We start from the raw sequence: 1,417 nt of genomic DNA on the forward strand, positions 1-1,417 counted from the left end.
CGCCCACGCTCTCCCTCCCAGGATGCCCGCGGCCCCGCCTACCTGCGTGTAGCAGCGCAGGAGCAGTCCCTTCTCCTTCAGCAGGCGGAGAAAGTAGTGGCAGGCGGTGGGCTGGAGGGGAGCAATCACGACAACGCCGATGAAGACAGAAGACACTGACTGCGCACCGCCGTGTGCCGGGGACCGCTCTAGGCACCATGCCTGTTTTCCCTCACGGGATCGTCACACCGGCCTCGCGAGGTGTGCACGTTTGTTATCCTCATTTCACAGGTGAGGGAACTGAGGCACAGAGAGGGTGACTGTCTTGCCAAAGTCACCCAGGTTGTGGAGTTGGGGTTTGCACTAAGAGGACTGGCTCTGGAATCTGGGCTCTGGCATGTATCGTTAACTCATTTAAGCCTCACGACAAGCCTTCTCATGGACTATTATCAGCTCCATTTTACATAAGGGAAAACTGAGGCTCAAGGACACAAGAGCAGGAAATGAGGGACCAGGACTTGGACCCAGGCAGTCTGGGCCCAGAGCCCATGTGTGTGTGTGTATATATATATATATATATATATATATATATAAAATATATATATATATATATATAAAATATATATATATATATATATATATATATATATATATATTTTATATATATATATATTATATTTTTTTTTTTTTTTGGACGGTGCCACATGGCTTGCAGGATCTCAGTTCCCCCAACCAGGGACTGAACCCGGGCCATGGCAGTGAAGGCCCGGAATCCTAACCACTAGGCCACCAGGGAACTTCCCCAGAGCCCATGTGTTTAATGGCTATAATGTTTGTCTGAAGGGCCCTGGAGGGGGCTTTCCCATGCCCGCTGGCCCCCAACCTTTCCTGTCACCACCTCCACAAAAGAGAGCTCACCTTGAACTGCCCAGGATAGAGTTCCTTGGCGAGGGCAAAGAAGGGCTCTGGATGTTTCTGTGGGAGAGAGAGCCGGAGGGCAGGTGGGCACCCAGATGGCCCTGGTGAGATGAGAGCTGGAGAGAGGCGGCCACGCCTCCACCCCCACCCCCATTACAGACGTTCCTCCCTGCAGGACACGTACCTTGAAGTACCCAATCTCAAAGATGGCCTCCGGGTAGGGAAGACGGTATTTTTCCAGGTTGGCGTAGAGGCCCGTGTTTGGGGAGCGGAAGTCAGGGATGCCCGCGGCTGGCGGAGGAGTGGCAGCGGGCAATCAATCGATGAGGGACCTTGGCCCCTTCTCTACCACACTGACCCTCCCAGGCAAGGGCCCGCATACAGCTCCTCCCCAGCTCTTCGAAGGGGCGCCCCCAACCCGGGAGTTCTCTTGGGGGAGGGGGGCACTTACAAGTGGAGATTCCAGCTCCCACCAAACAGATAACCCTGCGACCTGGAGGAGAAGCGTTTATGCAGCGTC

At 53.8% G+C, this 1,417-nt stretch overlaps 1 protein-coding gene across 2 annotated transcripts in view; it reads right to left on the reverse strand.

Moving 5' to 3' along the window:
• SIRT2 (sirtuin 2) overlaps positions 1-1,417 on the reverse strand; it is a 19,701-nt gene that overhangs the window by 10,331 nt on the left and 7,953 nt on the right. For both annotated transcript variants that reach the window (XM_007464678.1, XM_007464679.1), the window contains exons 5-8: positions 1,349-1,390; positions 1,082-1,188; positions 898-954; positions 43-111 (exon numbers count right to left, since the gene is read on the reverse strand). In XM_007464678.1, coding sequence (XP_007464740.1) covers positions 43-111; positions 898-954; positions 1,082-1,188; positions 1,349-1,390 — 275 coding nt within the window. The remainder of the gene's footprint in view (positions 1-42; positions 112-897; positions 955-1,081; positions 1,189-1,348; positions 1,391-1,417) is intronic.

The sequence above is a fragment of the Lipotes vexillifer genome, unplaced genomic scaffold (assembly GCF_000442215.2).
Source record: "Lipotes vexillifer unplaced genomic scaffold, Lipotes_vexillifer_v1.1 scaffold1815, whole genome shotgun sequence".
NCBI lineage: Eukaryota > Metazoa > Chordata > Mammalia > Artiodactyla > Lipotidae > Lipotes > Lipotes vexillifer.